The sequence below is a fragment of the Eublepharis macularius genome, chromosome 3, assembly GCF_028583425.1.
Source record: "Eublepharis macularius isolate TG4126 chromosome 3, MPM_Emac_v1.0, whole genome shotgun sequence".
In the NCBI taxonomy this organism is placed as follows: domain Eukaryota; kingdom Metazoa; phylum Chordata; class Lepidosauria; order Squamata; family Eublepharidae; genus Eublepharis; species Eublepharis macularius.
In genome coordinates this window covers 171,957,279-171,973,206 of record NC_072792.1, presented here as the reverse complement: position 1 = coordinate 171,973,206, position 15,928 = coordinate 171,957,279, and the positions used below count along the sequence as shown (strand labels likewise).

The following is a 15,928-nucleotide window of genomic DNA, read 5'->3' as shown; positions in this document are numbered from 1 at the left end:
ACCCATTGGAGGAGCCTGGCAGGAAGCGGCCGAAGCTGGAGCCTGTCCCCGTGGAGGGCCAGGCAGCTGCCGATATGCCATCCCAGCCACAGGCATCTGGGACCCCAGCTGGGCCCCTGTCCTGTAAAAGGGACACTGTGGCAGGGCCACTTGCCTCCCCCTGCTCCAGCGTGCTACCTAGCCCTCATCCTCCTGGCTGCTGAGGCCGGCGGGCTGGGTTGGCAAGCTGCTCTCTGGGTGCCCGATGCGGCCCTGGAAACGATTGGGAATAAAGTCAAGTTCCTTAACTGCTCTTCCAGTGCAGCCTGTCCATGGGGGCAGTGGCTGCCGGCCGGGGCGGCTTTCCCATGCTCTCTACATGCAGGGGTCACGGGAGCAGGCACTTGGAGGGGCCTCCTGGGACACCATGGGGGTGCAAAGGGCGAGTGTCTGGCCGGCCGAGCCCCCCAAGGCCAGGCATGGCCCTCAGCGCGCAGCATGCCACAGGTGCTCCGCGACCCTGTCTTGCACAGCTTGGTGATGCTCCTGGGGCTCTTCAGGAGCGTCAGGGGAAAGGCGGCCGGCAGGAGGCAGCCAGGGGTCCTCGCCGTGGCCCTCCGTGGCTGGCAAGGGGAGCTGCTGGTGTACGGCGATATTGTGCAACATGACACAGGCAGCCACGAGCTTGGCTACAGTCAACGGCTGCATGGCCAGGCGGCCGCCCGTGTGGTGGAGACATCTGAAGCACATTTTCAGCTGGCCGAAAGCATGTTCGATCACCATCCTCGTGCGCCGGTGGGCCTGGTTGTAGTTGGCTCTGTCGGCGGGCTCATCCGCAGGGTAGGGCGTCAGGAGGTAGGGCAGCAATGGATAGCCACGGTCACCTGCAAGGGGAGGCGGCATTAGGATCTCCCTTCCCATCCCCGTCCCCCCACGGCTCCCCCTCCAACTCCTGACCTAGGAGCCAGCCTCTCCCCTCAGGCCATGATGACAGGAGCCTGTTCAGGCCAGAGGTGGTGAAGATATGTGCATCGTGGACGCTTCCCGGGAACTTGGCAACGAGGTCTGTGAAGATTCCCTGGTGGTCACAGGCCGCCTGGACATTGATACTGTAGAATCGGTGCCGATTCCTGTAGACCTGTGGCTCCTCTCTGGGAGCACACATGGCCACATGCGTGCAGTCGACTGTGCCAATCACATTGGGGAAGCCCGCGAGGGAGGAGAAGCCTGCCCGGATGGGTGCCAACTCTGCCTCCGAGGTGGGAAAGTGGATGTGCTCGCGGATCCGACCAACTAGGGCGTCCAGGAAGGCATGCAGGCAGTGGCTGGCGGATGACTGGGAGACCTCCAAGGCCTCAGCCATCACTCCCTGGAAGGAGCTGGTCATGAGGTAGCGGAGGGACAGCAGGACCCTCTGGAGGACGGGGATGCCTCGGGGAGCAGCAGCTTGCCCCTGAAGGGCGGGCGCGAGCTCCTTGCACAGAGCCTGTATGGCTGCCCTGTCCAGGCGAAAGCGGTCCAGGCAGGTCATGTCGCCCAGGAGCAGGGATGGCACCCTGGCCTGGAACCGGCGGCGGCATCTGAGGCGCCGCCGCCTGAGGGCCACTCGGACATACACGGCCGGCAGGAGGTGGCTGGTCCGGATGGCTGGGAGCCGTGGCGGCAGTGGCGGGCACCAGGTGGGGATGACCGGGGTCCTGCCTGGAAGGAGCGCAGGTTAAGTTCAAGCACCCTGAACCCCCCCCCCCACCTGGAAGCAGCAGGCCTACCAGTCTCAGCGGCCCGTTGTGAGTGGCGCTCGGGAGCAGGTCCTCTGTCCGCTGCATGGGCCGTCCCAGCCGCCCTTCCTCGTCCTGCACTCCCTGTGCCCTCCTCCATCTTGCCAAGGGGGTGGGTGGGCACATGACTAGGTGGCCAATTCCCACCACTTATCTCAGGGACCAGACATTCCAGCGGGCACTGCCCCCATGTCTGCTGTGAGCACTAGTGGCGGCGGGAGCCAGCGCCAGGCAAACTGGACGGAGACTGAGAGAGTGCTGCTTTTTGGGCTCGTGGTGGAGAATGCAGAGGTCGCCCTAAGCACGAACAGGGGCGCCTCGTCCCGGTCTCGATGACGGGCATTCTGGCAGATGGCAGCTGAGAGGGTCTCAGCCGTGGGCAACGCTCCCCGCACTGCTCACTCCACAATGAAGCGCTGGAATGATTCCTTTGGGCCCGCGCGCAAATGAGTGCACCTCCTCATGTCTCAGGGGGTTCCTTATGAGCGGGCCCTCGACCAGGGGCTCCCAGGCCCAGAGGCGGTCATGCGAGCGGTCATCCCGGAGGCGGTGGTGGGCGGCCTGGGCGTCGAGGTCCTGCCCAGTTAGTATTTGCGGATTCAGGGAGGTGAGGGGGGGGAGGGAAAGCATGGATCGTGGCGCATGTGTGATAGGGCCTCTCCCGTGGGTAGGCACAGCCCCTGAGGGTCCGGACCCAAGCCAGGCGGAGGCAGAGGCAGCAGGGTCTGTGCCCCTCCTGGCAGAGAGCGGGTCCCAGGAACAGGCAGCCCTTCCTCCGCCGCAGCAAGCCTCTGCTGCCAGTGACGAGGAGCCTCAACCAGGCCCGTCGGGGGGCATGGATCCGGAGCATGGTATGTATCTGTGGCCCTGCTGCTGGTGGGGCCACGGACTGGCTTGGCCACGGGCCTCGGCCATGCATCCCAGGCCCCTCTTGGCGCCAGCTGGTCTTGAGGGGGGCTGCACCCACGGCTGGGATGGGTGTGCCTGGCCCGGCTCGGTGACCTGTGGCGGCCCATGTCAGGCCGCTGCTCTTCCTTCCCTGGGCTGTGTCTGCCTCTTGGTGGTGGCCTCAGGCCAACCCTCCCCTTCGGCGTGACTTGGTGGCTGTTCCCTACTGCCGGGACTGGCTGCTGCCCTGGATTCCTCATGGCAGGGTGCCTGCCAGTCCCATGCCAACCTCTCTGGACACCAACCAAAATAGAGAGAGTGATGGCGTGAAACTGCAAATCAACCAATATAACCGTCACCTACTAACTAATGTAACATAAAAGAATACTCAATACTCTTATATGCAAAAATACAAAATTTACTCGCACAACATTGAATTCCAAATTCGCAATCAAAACAGTTTTAATTAAACAGCCGTATAAGGGCTTGTATCACACTCCAAAGAAAAAACAACAAGGGGAGGGGAGAAAATTTTCAAACCAATCCCCTATAGTTTGCAGAAACACAACCACTTTGGATAGGGCTAAAGAAGCCTCTACACAATTCGTACGGATTTCAATATGTACAAGGCACATACATGTTGCTCAAGTCAATATTTCAACAAAAAGTAAACTGTTAAGTTAGAATCGATATTTTCAAATTGTAACTGAACGGGTCAGCTAGCAAGAGGTCCCGTTTCCGGTATCCACTTCTTCAGAGCAGTTACAAATACAACGATTCAAATGGTACATCTATCTCATTTACGGCTCGCTCACTGGCGTATGGAGAGGAGGAGGTCTTAAAAGAAAAAACCAAAAAAATCAGAATTGGAATTAGAGGAAAGAACTAAATTATCCCCACTGAAGACAAGAGAAAAGAAGAAAAAATGGTAATAAATCAGAATTGGAAAATGGATAGGGAGCAATTGATGTTGCTCTCTATAAATATTAATGGATTAAACTCACCGCAAAAAAAGGAAGAGAACTTATGCACAGCTAAAGAAGTTAAAAGTAGATATAGTTTGTTTGCAGGAGACACATATTAGAAAGAGTGATCAGAGATTGTTGGAATGTAAAAAAAATGGGGGGAAGTTTTATAGCTTCGGACCAGACCAAGAAAAAGAGAGGCCTTGTAACATATATCAAGGAAGAATATGATCCAAAATTAGTATATGCATCAGAAGATGGAAGATTACCACTAACAGAGTTCCAAAAAGAGGAAAAGAAAATACTATTAATAAATCTATATGCACTGAATGATCAGCAAGATGGTTTTTTTAAGAACAATACAGCAAATAATAAGAAACTATGACTACTCCCAATATTGCTGGATGGAGGACTTTAACGCACTATTTGACAGAAAAATGGACAAAAAAGTTTCCAAACTGACAAAAAGAGATTCAATGCAACTCTCAAGAAATGTTTTACAAATGGCAGAAGAATATAACTTAGTAGATGTCTGGAGAACAAAAAATCCGACAACAAGGGACTATACCTTCTATTCACAGAGATATGAATCATGGTGAAGAATAGATATGTGCTGGGCTTCTGCAACCCTGATGAAGGATATAATGGAAGTAGATACATTGCCAAGAACATTTGTAGACCACAACCCATTAATGGCAACAATGATAGGATCTATAAAAGAGTATAACTGGAAATTGAACATACTCCAGTTGAAAAATAAAAACTTCGTAGAAGAAACAAAAAAAGAAATGGAAGTATTTTTTAAGCAAAGCATACAACCAGAAATAGCTATGTCAACAGTGTGGGACACAAGTAAGGCCTCCTTTAGAGGATTAGCAATAAGGTTTGCTGTCCACCAAAGGAAAGATAAAACACGGAGATTCCAAGAATTGACAAAGAATATGAAGAAGAATGAAGAAGAATTAAAGAAAAACCCTACAGTACAAGAGTTGAAAACAAATATAAAAATATTGCAGCACCAAATTAATGAATGCTTGATGGAAGAAATCGCAAAAAAGATTAAATTTGCAAGACAAAATTATTTTGAAAATGCAAACAAACCAGAAATATGGTTAGCATATAAAATTAGGAAAGCATCAACGAAAAGAATAATAAATACATTAAAAGATGATCAAGGAATAGAGAAATATGGAAGAGTTAAAAAAGATCATAGGAGAACTTTATAAAAAACTATACCAGAAGGTAGAAATTTGCCCAGAAAAACAGAAGGACTACCAGAAATTAACTACAAATACGAAACTAACGGATGAGCAATGTAGAATATTGAATGACCCATTTACTATAAGGGAGATAACTGAAGCAATTGCAAACCAAAATAGAGGTGATGATGTCCTCCAACATACTTCTTTGCTCCACCAGACACGTTATCATTGTGTAGGTGGAGTTGCATCGGGTGGGCATGTCCTGGAACAGCTCATGCCTGGAATCTCCCCTCTCCCCCTGCTTCCTGTACAGCTGGCGGGAAGACTTAATGCTGCGGGAAAAGTGAACTCTGAGACAACGAAAGCTGTCCAACAACTTGTGCAGCTCCAATGTTCCCTGGTCCCACTCTGACTTGATGGTGCAACCCAGCCTGAGAGCATCCCCCATGACCAGGTGCAGCTTGTGTGCCAGGCAGACAAGACCCTCCAGGGAAGCATCATTCAGGGCTGCCAACATGTTTCTATCGGCATCTGTCAATATGTAGCCACGGACAGCATCAGATGGGGAGACCCACTCCCTCAGTGCACCTTTCATCATGCCAGCAATGTTCTTCCCTCTCTGATCCACATTCATCCCCCGCACCTGGAGCAGAACTACTCTGTAGCTTGGCAGCAGGGGTGGCTCCTCTTCCTGGGGCCTTGATTTTCCCACGGTCCTCTGGTAGCTACTAATGGGCAGTGGTAACGAGGTAGCTGTGATGACGTCCACTCCACAGATTGGCTGTGAAGTGCACGGTCTTCCCTCATTCGCTGTCCAACTGTTTCCTGACAATTTCTGCCACACAGTTGTAGACGGAGGGTAAGACTCATCAGCCAACAGGCACGAGGGCATTGTGAACCAGGATGCCAAATGGCACAGCACCCGATAAAAAACCCATCCTCCAACATGGACAAAGGTAGTCCATCCAGAGCGATCATCTCAGCCAGTACACGAGTGCAGACCTAATGAGCCCTCCCCCTGAATCTTTTGCTTGGCACAGACAACCCCGAGGAAACAACCTCCTGAAGGGTAGCCTGCCTGGAGGCTCCCCTCCACAGCACCCTCACTGTGAGTCTTCTTCTTCTGTCTGCTGGACTCCTGTTCACCTCCCCCTTCTCCCTGCTTGGAAACCCTCTTGACAGCCCCACAACAGATGGTTCTTGTGGAGGCCACAGGCTCAGGTGATGACTCTGCAGATACCTGTGGAGGACACTTGATGACAAGTGATTGGTATCTAAGCCCCTACACACCAGGATGTTGCAGGTCCTGCAACACACCAAACAGGGGTCATTGGGGAGGGTCTCGAAATGCTGCCAAAGCGTGAGAGTGAAACGGCGATTGGGAGTTGATGGGTCGGGAGGAGGATGGAGCCATGATTGCCAAGCTGAGTGGACTCCCCAAGGCAAGAGGTTGGGAGTTGGGGTGTGCAGGGCCAGGTCGCTTCGGGTTTCCCACTTCGGGTTTACCTGAAGTGGGAAAATAATTCGGGAATACCATAATTCCAAAGATGTAAGCCGCTTCAGAATTATAGTATTTTACTCTCTTTGGTATGCTCCGTAAATGTTTGGAGCATACTGAAGTGCCTCGCCCCCCCACCTTCCACCCCCCCGGGGTAACTCCTCCACTCCCATCCCCCGGGGCAACCCCTCTCCCCCCACCCACTTACCTTGTGCTGGAGGGAGAGGGAGAGGCGGATCAGCTGAGAGGCGGCAGGCTGCCACTGTGGTGGCAATGGCCGCTGCGGCATTGCTCAGTGGCTGCCACATTGTTGCGTGGCTGTGGTGTCACTCGGCGGCGGCGCCGTTGGCAGCATCACTCGGCAACGGCAGTGGCGGAGCTCGGTGGTGGCCGCTGCCTGGAGCCAGCCGGCTCATCTGATGCCACACCACTCCTGCCGCACTGCCTCCTCCACCGCTTTGCGGCCCCGTAGGCAGCAGGGTTGGGTGGAGCCACCGCTGACCACGGGGCCAAGATAAGTGGGGGTGGGGTGGGGGATTGTTTTTCATGGTGTTTAAAGGGCCCCGCCGCTGCTTGCAAGCGGTGGCAGGGCCCTTTAAACTAAGCCCCGAAGCTTTCCGAGGCATTCCGAATGCTTGGGATAGCTTTGATTCGGGATTTCCGAATTGGGGCCATCATGCTGGCTCCGATCCGGAAATCCCGAATCTTTACAGATTGGGTCCGATTCAGGAATTTTTCCCCCATCGGATATCCAAACTGCACACCCCTAGTTGGGAGGTGGAGGAGCTGGACATTCAAGGACCCCCCAAGGCATTTTTCTCCTGACTAGATTGCTTTACTTTCAATGATAACAATCCTTAAGTGTGTGAGAGTTATAGTTTCCTACTTTGGTTAAAGTAACAATGTTTCATCACAGATTTCCCTTGCACATTTTAACACTGTTTTCCCTTTACAACAGATCCGGGGCCCTTTTTAGAGCCAAAACCCCTTTCTAGACACAAGGCAGGAATTATTATTCTTCATAAGACGTAACCCAGTTCACATGGCAGAATGGGATTCTTCACTTACTTCCCATTCACTCTGCCAAAATTAAACCTCCCCCAGTTCTATCTTGGCTACATAATTGGGTTTCAATTTTTTCTAGCTTTTATACTTGGACATCAACTGGAAGTCCTCCATAAGATAATACTGTCACAGTTAGGGCAAATCTTCTGTTTTTCCCCTCACTTCAGAAGGGTACCAGTCTGGCCCTCCTTGTCATACTCTGAACTAAACTCAAAAGCCTAACTGAACTGGGGGGGAGCCCCTTGTTAGCACCAAATGTCATTCGGACTAGCCAATGAGAGAGGGGTAGCAGCCTGTCAATTAATCTCTCCTTCAAAGCAGTTATTAACTGCTTCCCTTCCACTCTCTGAATGCTCACCAGGGAAACCTTTCATTACAGTGATTTCCATCACAGCAAGTATGGTAGTTCTACTAAGCTGCCTGTAAGTTGCTCTAAGTTTCACCTGCATCTGCTCTCTTCTGCTCCCATGGTTAGGGCTGAAGTGCTTGCCCGCCTTCTCCACCCCATCTTTTGCTCTTTGAGAAATGATTCATTACATGATATAAGGGGATGTCTTACGCAGAAGAAAGTGATTAGAGGGAATACTGAGGAATAATGAGGTTCCATATCCTGAATGCAGAATTCTGTGTTTCCATTCCTAGAATCAGAAGTCGATAAACCAGTTTGGTCGCATGAACTGACAATTATTGTACCCAATTTATGGAATACGGTGGAATCGTGCCTTCTTATAATTGTCTATGGAAAAAATGATGTACTTGCTCCAGATCGCCAGAATACAAAGCTTGGTCTACAAATTTTAGCCACCTACTCTCGATCGTACGTAAAATAGGTCTCTGAAAGACAGAATCTAGTCAACCTTATCTATATTAGGGCTGTGCCTAGAGTGGGGATGTGTGCCAGCAGTGTGACAATTAAGAAGCCTGAGATGCATGCACCAAAGAAAGATACATCTATTTATTGCATTTATATACCTCCCTTTCTCCAAGGAAATCAGAATGGCTTACACAACTTTCTCTTCTTTTCCATTTGAACCTCTCAACAACCTACCATGAGTTGGGATTTGAACCTCGGTTTCCCAGTATAATGGTGCAAAGCTAATTGTTTTAGGATGCTTAAGATTGCCCTGATTCTTAATTCAGTGTTCATGGAAATGAAGGGTTGTGATCCAAGGCAAAGACTTTAGTGAGAGCTTATAAAGTAGAGGAGAGGAACTGCAAAAGGTTCTTATCAATCACCACTGGAGGCAATATATGTCTCTACTCTACAACCCAGTATTCTAAAAAAAGAAAAAGAAAAGACAGGGGTTGTTGGAATTCACGGGAATTCCCTGCTTCCCACTCCTGCTGCCATCCACTGAGTTCCCCGTAATTTTGTTGTGAATTGTATGTTGGCAAATCTTCAGTAACAGCATAAAGGATAAAGTGGATGTCTGCAATGGGAAGGAGAAATTGGCAGAAACCATTGCTCTTCTTCTGCGAAGGGAGATGCTGTTGTGTCAGAATAATATCCCTTGACATTTTATAAAATATCTAATACAGGGTCTTTTCCCTCATAGGAGGCAACTGTCTGCACTTCCCAGACCAGAACATTACCATGACCCCACATCCCATTAAAGTATGACCTTCCTTGTGTGAGAAAGCCTTTGGAATGTTTTTTAAAAGATAATGACTTACAATATTATACATGGAAGAGAGAAAATGATTGGAAAGATAAACTCTCTCTTTTCCCATTATACATTCATTCACAGAGACACAATGAAGCCGATGAGGAACAGATCCAAGATGGACAAATCTGTAGTGCACTGGTTAAAGTGTCAGACTAGGATCTGTGAGACCCAGGTTCGAATTCCCACTCTGCCATGGAATCTTGCTGGGTGACCTTTGGCCAATCATGCCCTCTTAGCCTAAGCTTCTTCACAGATTAGTTAACGTGAGCAGGAAAGGAGAATGATGTAAGCTGCTTTGTGTTTCCGTTGGAGGAAAGACAGGATAAAAATAACTTGAATAAAATAAACTAAAAATTATTCCAAGAGTAATTAGCCTATGAAATTCAATGCCTCTTAATGTATTCACAGCTCTGGGTTTAGCTGACTTGAAAAGGAGATTAGACAAATCCAATCCACCACGGGGAATACATGGTATCTCTATGTTCAGAGGCAATGTGTCTTTGAGTACCTTCAGTTGCTGGTGCAATAGCAGGAGGAGGGCTCTCTGCCTTACTTGGAGGATTTCAAGCAACATCTGATTAGATGTTAGCAAAGACAGGATGGGAGAGTGGATGGACCAGTGCTTTTGATGCTCTTACCATTAGGTGGCTCAAGCCTCTTGCAAAGAGAATGATCCTTTTTAAATCTTCCAAAAGAGTCCAAAGTAGAGATGGGCACAAACTGAAATACAAACCAAAGTTTGTCACGAACCGGGCTGGTTTGTGGCTTGCGAACTGGTGGTTGGTCAGAGCCCATTTCTGATGAACCACCATGAACTTTAGGCCAGTTCATTTTGTTTGTTTTTTGGTTCATCAGTGCTGACACCCTGGTGCCAATCAATCAGTTTCCTAGGCAACAGGGGGCATGGACTTTCTGTAGACCTGCTGCTCCAGAAATGACATATTCATGAACCAAATGATCTGGTTTGTGAACCAGAGCAGATTCATGAAAGTTTGTTGTTCATGAAATGCGATGAACCACAACCTGCATGGTTCGGTACTTTCCAGGTTTATGCCCCTCCCTAGTTCAATGGTTATTTTCAGAGAACTAAAAATGACCTCAAATTAGTTTAACCATGGGTTATGCCTTCCAGGAGAGCTCTCAAGCTGGACAGAATATCTGGCTATCCAGATGGCAAAAAACTCTACAGTTTTGCTTTTGAAATATGTTTCATGAATATAAATATTATGAATAATAATAAATAAATATAAATAAGGCATAGATGAGGAATTCAATGTGATCCCAAACACAATACTATAATGTATTAGTAACTGAATTAAAACTAGAAGACTGATGGGAATAAAGTAAACCAGGTTTATTGGTTGACACTGCTTCTTGTCACTTCAAGTTTTCTTGTCCCCAGCTGTCTTTTATTAAAAAGGCTTGCAAATTCAATAGGCTGAGGGTTTATTTTTTACTCAGAAAGAAGTGACCGTTGTTTCTCTGCAGGGTTATAGCAGTACTGGAACCAGTTCCTGCCCAGCCACTCACCTTCTATGTAAGTAATCAAGAGTGTCACTTTGCTGTAACTTCCTTCTGACCCCCAAGCTACTGAGAAGATTTCCAGATATTCATCTCAGTCCCACTGCAGCAGAATAATCTCAACAGCAATGTTTCAACGGGGCAACCCTAGAATTAGAAGGTGGGGTTTGCTGGTATCTGCATTTCTGATGATTTCCACTAGAAGGAGGGATCAATATCCATTTAAATATTCAGTTAGGAAACAGCATTTCTTTTGTTCCAGAAACACCCTTTAGGACGAGAGAATATTACAGAATATGATATAATGGCATATACATGGTGGAGATTTCTGAATGACTCTGATGCACCCCCATACTGGCTTGTACAATTCCCGATGGTCAAGGTAACCCTCTCATTTGTGTTTTCCAAGACAGCTACTGATCCCAGAGAATCCACTAAGTATCTTTAACAAACATCTTGTATTTCTCTGTCCCCTAAATTGATTGTGTGTTCAAGGGTGGGCTGAGAAGTTCAGGGGTGGTTTAGGAATTCAACAGTTGCTTGGATCCTATGTGACACAGGTAGATCCTGTGGCCAGATGTATCACACGATGAGCCCATCCTACTATATAAAAAGAAATGGCAAACCACCCCGTAAAAAGTCTGCCAAGAAAATGTCATGATGCAATGTCTCCCCATGGGTCAGTAATGACTCGGTGCTTGCCCAGGAGACTACCTTTATCTTTACCTTTAAGCGTATTCTAGACAACTCACTTCCTAACCTGGTGCTCCACCAGAGGGTGCTGCTGTTAAGGGAAGCTGAGGTGAGGCAGCCAGGCCTCAAGAAAGCATGCTGTGATGAGAAGCCCAGACTGGGATAAGTAGTAGGTGGCAATGCCGACCCCTGCCTTCACCCAGCTGGAATCAGAAGCAGAGCAGGTGGCAACACCTGCCCTCACCATCACCCAGCTGTGATCAGGAGTAGAGCTGGTGGCAAGGCCCACCCCTTGCCTTCACCCAGCTGGAATCAGGAGGGGAGCAGGTGGCAATGCCTGTCCCCTGCTTTCATGTGGCTGCGATCAGAAGCATAGCAGGTAGCAATGGCCTTCACACAACTTGGATCAGGAGCAGAGCAGGTGGCAATGCCTACCCTCTGCCTAGACCCAGCTGGGATCAGGAGTGCAGCAGGTTACAACAGATGCTCCCTATCCCTCACCTTCACCCAGCCTGTATCAGGAGCAGAGCAGGTAGCAATACCCAAAATCTGTCTTCACCCAGCTGGGACCAGGAGTGAAGCAGGGGGCAATGCCTACTCTGCATCTTTACCCAGCTGGGATCAGGATTGGAGCAGTTGGTAATGCCTCCCCCTACCTTCTCCTAGATGGAATCAGGAGTGGAGCAGGTGGCAATGCCCAGCCCCACCTTCACCTAGTTGGGATCAGGAGCAGAGCAGGTGGTAATGGCTGCCCCCCACCTTCACCCAGCTTGGATCAGCAGCAGAGCAGGTGGCAATGCCCCCCTCTGACTTCACCCAGCTCGTAACAAGAATGAAGCAAGTGGCAATGCCTGTTTTCAGTCTTTACCCAGCTGGGATCAGGAAGGGAGCAGGAGGCAATGCTCATCCCTCTCCTTCATCCCCCTGGGATCAGGAGAGGAGCAGATGTCAGTGCCCACCCTCTGTCTTCACCCAGCTGGGATCAGGAGTGAAGCAGGTGACAATGCCTGCTCCTCGTCTTCACTCAGCTGGGATCGGGAGCAGAGCAGGTGGTAATGCCTTCTCCACACAGCTGAGATCAGGAGCAAAGCAAGTGGCAAAGCCCATCCCCTACCTTCACACTGCTGGGATCAGGAGCAAAGAAGGTGGCAATGCCTGATCTTTGCCTTCACCAAGCTGGGATCAGGAGTGGATCAGGTGACAATTCCCATCCCTCACCTTCACCCAGCTGGGATGAGGAGCAGAGCAGGTGACACTGCCCATCCCCCACCTTCACCCATCTGATCAGTAGAGCAGTTGGCAATGCCTGCCCTCCACCTTCATCCAGCTGGGTTCAGGAGTGAAGCAGTTCACAATGCCTACTCTCCATCTTCACCCAGCTGTGATCATAAATGGAGCAGGTGGTAATGCCTGCCCCCCCTCCTTCACTCAGCTGGGATCAAGTGCAGAACAGGTGTCATTGCCCGCTCCCTTCACTGAGCCTTGATCAGGTGAGGAGCAGGTGATAATACCCATCCCCTGGCTTCACTCAGCTGGGATCAGGAGTGAAGCAGGTGGCATTGACCAGTCCCCTCACTGAGCCTTGATCAGGCGAGGAGCAGGTGATAATGCCCACCCTTTCCCCCGGCTGGGATAATGAACAGAGCAAGAGGCAATGCCCACCCCTTCACCCAGCCTGGATCTGGCTCAGAGCAGGAGGTAATGCCTGTCCCCATCTTCACTCAGCAGGGATCAGAAGTCGAGCAGGTATCAATGTCCACTTCCCTTCACCCATCCAGGATCAGACATGGAGAAGGTCACAATGCCCACTCTTTTCACCTGGCCAGGAACAAGAGCAGAGCATCTGGCAATACCCACCTTCCTTCATCCAGCCTGGATCAAGTGCAGAGCAGGAGGCAATGCCCACCCCTCATTCAACCTGCTGATATCAAGTGCAGAGCAAGCGGCAATGCCCCCTCCACTTCACCCAGCAGTAATCAGGCACCGAGTAGCAGGCAATACCCGTCCCTTCTTCACCCAGGTGGAATCTGGAGCAGAGCAGGTGGCAATGCCCACCCTTGCTTCACCTGGCCAGGATCGCGCATGGAGAAGGTGGCAAGGCCTGGCCCTTCACTTGGCCAGGATCAGGAATGGAGCAGGTGGCAATGCCCCCCTTTCACCCCTCCCTGGGATCAGGTGCATAGCAGGAGGTAATGTCCACTCCCAATTCACTTGGCTGGGATCAGGTGAAGATGAAGTGGCCATTCCTGCCCCCCCCCCAGCTTCATCCAGCTGGGATCAGTGATGGAGGAGGAGGGAATGCCTGTCTGCTCAACCTCCTCTATCTAGAGCCCATTGCATTTTTTCCCCCCAATGAGCTTTGTTGCTTGTCTTACTATATAATTGAGTAAGCATGTTTCAGACAACTCACTTTATACCCTGGTGCACCACCAGAGGGTGATGCCACAAAGGAAAGCCCAGGTAACTCGCCATATTACTCCAGAAAACATACCATGGTGGGAAGCCCAAGCCAGGAACAGGAGCAGAGGAGATGGCAATGTCCTCCCCGCACCTTAACCTGGCAGATATTAGGTGTGGAGCAGGTGGCAATGCCCACCCACACCTTAACCCAGCTGATATTAAGAGTGGAGCAGGTGACAATGCCCTCCCCTTTCAGCCAGCTGGTATTAGGAGTGGAGTAAGTGGCAATGCCTATCCTCCATCTTAAACCAGCGGGTATTAGGAGCAGAGCAGGTGACAATGCCCACTCCCCGCATTAACCCAGTGGATATTAGGACTGGAGCAGGTGGCAAAACCCGCCCCCTTCATCCAGCTGGGATCAGGAGTGAAACCACTGAGGGGGCTGATAAGGGTAAGATAGCAAAAATAGGTGAAGGAGGGGCAGTCATTGCCGCCTGCTTCAAGCCTGATCCAAGCTGGGTGAAAGGGGGTGGGTATTGCCACCTTCTCCCCTCTGAGTGAAGGGAGTAACAGGCATTGCCTCCTGCTCCATGCCTGATCCAAGTTGAAGGCAGGGGGCCATTGCCACCTGCTCAGTGGCTTATTTCGGCAGGTTGAAGAGGGTGGGCATTGCCACCTGCTCTGCTCCTTATCTCAGCTGGGTGGAGAGAAGAGGGACATTGCCTCCTGTATTTCACCTGACCCCAGCCAGCTGAAGGCGCGAGATTGGCATTGCCACCTGCTCCACTCCTGATCCGAAATAGGTGATGATGGGGGTGGGCATTGCCACCTTCTCCACCACTAATACCAGCTGGGTTAAGGTAGAGGAGGGCATTGCCACCTGCTCCACTCCTAATACCAGCTGAGTTAAGGCGAGGGGGGCATTGTCACCTGCTCCCCACCTGCTCCCAGTTGGGAGAAGAAGGGCAGGCATTGCCATCTGATCTTCTCCTGATCCCAGCTGGTTAAAGGGGGGTGAATATTTTCGCCTGTTCTGCTCCTCATCCCAGCTGGGTTAAGGTCAGGGATGGGCATTGCTACCTGGTCTGCTCCTAATAAAATCTGTGTTAATGTGAGAGGGGAAATTCCACCTGGTCCACTTCCAATACCAGCTGGGTTAAGACAGGGCAAGGGTATTGCCTCTTGCTCTGCCCCTAATAACAGCTGGGTTAAGGGGTGAGCATTGCCATCTGGTCTGCTCCTAATACCTGCTGGCTGTGCTCCTAATATCTGCTGGATTATGGCAGTGGGAGGGGATATTCCACCTATTCCACTCCTAATACCAGCTGGGTTAAGATGGGTGGTGGCTACTGCCATCTGTTCTACTCCTTATACCAGCTGAATTAAGGCAGGGGGAGGGCATTGTCACCTACTCTGCTCCTAATACCAGCTGGATGACGGTGTGGGGTAGGCATTGCCTCCTGCTCTGCTCCTTATACCAACTGGGTTAAAGCAGGGGAGGGCATTGCCACCAATTCCACTCCTAATAACAGCTGGGTTAAGGTGGGGGATGGGCATTGTGATCTTCTCTGCTCCTAATATCAGGTGAGTTAGGGCAGGGGGCAGGCATTTCCAACTGCTCTGCTCTCAATCCAAGCTGGCTGAAGAGGGTGAGCATTGTGACCTGCTCTGCTCCTAATACCAGCTGGGATAAGGCTGGGGGTTGGCATTGTGACCTGCTCCACTCCTATTACCAGCTGGGTTAAGGGGGGGCAGGCATTGCCAACAGCTCCACTCCTGATCCCAACTGGTACAAAGAGGGGGCAGGCATTGCCACCTGCTCTGCTGCTGATACCAGCTGGGTTAAGGGGGGATGGGCATTGCCACCTTCTCTGCTCCTAATTCCAGCTTTGTTAAGGTGGGGGTGGGCATTGCCACCTGCTCTATTCCTAATACCAGCTGAGAGAAGGCAGGATGTGCCTTCTCCTAATATCAGCTTGGTTAAGTTGGTTGGTGGGCATTGCCACCTGCCTCACTCCTAATGCCAGCTTGGTGAAGGCAAGAGGAGGGCATTGCCACCTGCTCCCATTCTGCTCCCGGCCTGGGCTTCCCACTATGGCAGTTTCTGGAGGGACATTTTGCCTTGCCTAGGCTTCCCTCCATAGCAGCACCTTCTCGTGGTGCACCAGGGTATAAAGTGAGTTGTCTGAAATACGCTTACTCAATTATATAGTAAGATGCTTCTCTTATATCTTAGAAGATGTGCCACATAGACAGCCTCTGTTCAAGTATT

General features: G+C 50.5%; 1 protein-coding gene across 1 annotated transcript in view; it reads left to right on the top strand.

Moving 5' to 3' along the window:
• The first annotated feature begins 519 nt into the window (after positions 1–519).
• Positions 520–15,928, top strand: part of LOC129326321 (autocrine proliferation repressor protein A-like) — a 29,340-nt gene continuing 13,931 nt past the window's right edge. The window contains exons 1-2 of the mRNA XM_054974475.1: positions 520–766; positions 10,839–10,945. Of these exons, the coding sequence (XP_054830450.1) occupies positions 520–766; positions 10,839–10,945 (354 nt within the window). The remainder of the gene's footprint in view (positions 767–10,838; positions 10,946–15,928) is intronic.